Genomic DNA, 2,307 nt, shown 5'->3' with positions numbered 1-2,307 from the left:
GAACCATCCTCCAAGCCCACTGCAGTGGCCCAACCCCACCTCCGCGGTGAGCTAACCTGTGCCCTTGCTGTGTAGGAAGAGCAGCTCCTGCTGAAGGACTCCGAGTGCAGAGCGCGCCTCTTCCCCAGGCCCTGGGACCTGCGGCAGCTGCAGGTGGGTGGGGATCAGGCCCAGCCCGGGCTCAGCCGGCCCCTGCCACCGGCCTGCTGTTGGCCCCTTGGCCTTCTCCTTTGTCCCTCTCTGTCCCTCCACGCTGCTCCTCATCAGTTCTTCCCATCCTGGGCCACTGTCCGCCTTTTCTCTTGACCCCTGACCTGTCGCCCTCCCCTCTCGCCCTCTGTCCTCTGTCCCGAGAATCCCTCACCTGTGCCCATGTCCTTGCCCAGGTGTGGGAGCGCCCCGTGGCCCTGCAGGCTGAGCTGGCCCTGACCCTGAAGGTCCTGGACACCGTGACAGACCCGGCCCTGGGGGCCGTCCTGGAGCAGCCCCTCCGCACGCTGTGGCACTTCCACTCCCAGCTGCGGGCCTGTGTGAGTCCCGGGTCCCTGTGCACAGCATGGGCTCTGACCACCACCCTTCCCTGCCAGGCCCTTCTCACAGCGCCCTCTCTGCCTCCAGGTCCCGGCCCCGCCCACAGCCACCCCCAGGCCCCTCAGCCACCGCCTGTCCCACTGGCTGCAGAGGCTCCACCAGGCCCCCAAGAAGGTGAGAGAGCAGGAGGGTTGATGTCTGGGGCATCGGGCACCAGACCGTGGGCAGCCCCCGAGCCCTGTCTGTGTCCCCACAGGAGTCCCCTGGCTGCCTCCAGGCCTCTGTGGTCCTCAACCTCTTCCGCCTGCTCACCCGGGACCTCAGATGCGTCGCCAGGCCTGACCTGTGTGCCTGAGTCCTTGGCCTCTCCTGCCTCCTGCCAAGGAAGCCTACATTTTATTTCTTCGTCCAGGACGTGCCTTAATTTATTGCCCCCCAATCACTATTTATGTATTTATTTATGTATTAGATTCTCCAACTCACATCTTATTAAATTTCTATTTTTGTACTTTTTGAGACCCTTTTGCAAATAAATAATGAAAAAGTGACCCTTGTAACAGGACTCTTCTATATAAGCTGGTGTGAATTCCTTTATTTCGGCCAGGAACACACTAGTGCCAATGTGGCCTGTCCCAGACTGGGTGGAGGTTGCCTTGCAGGGCTGAGGGCTCCACCAGCAGTCAGCGCTGTTCTTGCTTCTCCTGCTTCCTGCAAGAAACCCAAGTTTTGCCACCTGAGCTGTTGTGGAAAGACGCTTCTTCCAAGCGGTCTTGGTCATTGCATGCTGCTCCTGCTACTCCAATTCAGGTCCCTGTGTCCCTCTGTGGTGTGGACATCCCTGCTGTCACAGTCCTTTTTTTGTCCTTTTCCTTTACCCACCTCTCAGAGCCTGCAGCAGTGCATCCCTTCTTCTCAGCTCAGATTGACCTGACACGGCCCCCCACCAGCCTTGCCCCAAGCCTACGGTTGTAGCCAGGAAACCATTTCTGTTGTGAAAGGCCTAGGGGAACAGACTGGCTGGCTCTCCACAGCCCAAGATATTATCCATGGCTAAAGCTCACAAAGCTTAACAGCATCTGCAAGTCGCTGTGCCACAGAATGTAAGATACACACTGGAGTTAGGGTCAGGATGACATCCCTGGGGGTGATTGTTCAGCCAACCACACTGTTCATGTGATTTTACTTCCGATGGTACAGCTAGCGTACATGTGACTGTGTGTCCAGCCGTCTGCCTGACGCGGTCTCCCTGTTCACCTGTGACTTTCTTTCTGGCCCCTCGGAGGATGTGTGAGGGGGTCGGGGGTCCCCTCTTCACCACACATTGCACATGCCTTCGCCCCACTGAATGTCTGCAGGGTCACATGACTGCACTCCATGGGGACCCGGACATTATCCTCGAGGGAGCTGAGCCTCTTGTCACCTTCACCCCGCATCCAGGGACCCTGCGCCGGCCATGGCCTTGGCTCCTCCCCTCACCTGTTGAGCACACGCAGAGGAACACAGCACCGTGGGACACTCAGAAGCGCAGTCACTGGCCTCGTGCTGTGGTGTGAGGCAGAGGAGCCTCCTCAGAAACCAGGGCCTCTCCCTGCACTGACCTGATTAGGTAGGAGGAGCCAGTGTCAGGTGGACATTTGCACCCCACAGCCCATCAGCTGCTGGGTGCACTTGACCTCCTGCTGGGCTGGGTCTCATGGCTGGGGCAGCCACTAGGTGTCACCTGGCCCTGCATTTCTCCTTCAGGACCCAGTACCAGGCTGGGCTCTTTGTTGACTG

At 59.0% G+C, this 2,307-nt stretch overlaps 1 protein-coding gene across 1 annotated transcript in view; it reads left to right on the top strand.

Annotated features, from left to right (window-relative positions):
* Nucleotides 1-886, top strand: part of LOC102013918 (interferon lambda-3) — a 4,216-nt gene extending 3,330 nt beyond the window's left edge. The window contains exons 2-5 of the mRNA XM_013522286.1: nt 76-153; nt 387-530; nt 619-705; nt 788-886. Of these exons, the coding sequence (XP_013377740.1) occupies nt 76-153; nt 387-530; nt 619-705; nt 788-886 (408 nt within the window). The remainder of the gene's footprint in view (nt 1-75; nt 154-386; nt 531-618; nt 706-787) is intronic.
* Nucleotides 887-2,307: the final 1,421 nt, after the last annotated feature.

The sequence above is a fragment of the Chinchilla lanigera genome, unplaced genomic scaffold (assembly GCF_000276665.1).
Source record: "Chinchilla lanigera isolate Chin_1 unplaced genomic scaffold, ChiLan1.0 scaffold00067, whole genome shotgun sequence".
NCBI classification, from domain to species: Eukaryota; Metazoa; Chordata; class Mammalia; order Rodentia; family Chinchillidae; genus Chinchilla; species Chinchilla lanigera.
This window is presented reverse-complemented; position numbering and strand designations above follow the sequence as displayed.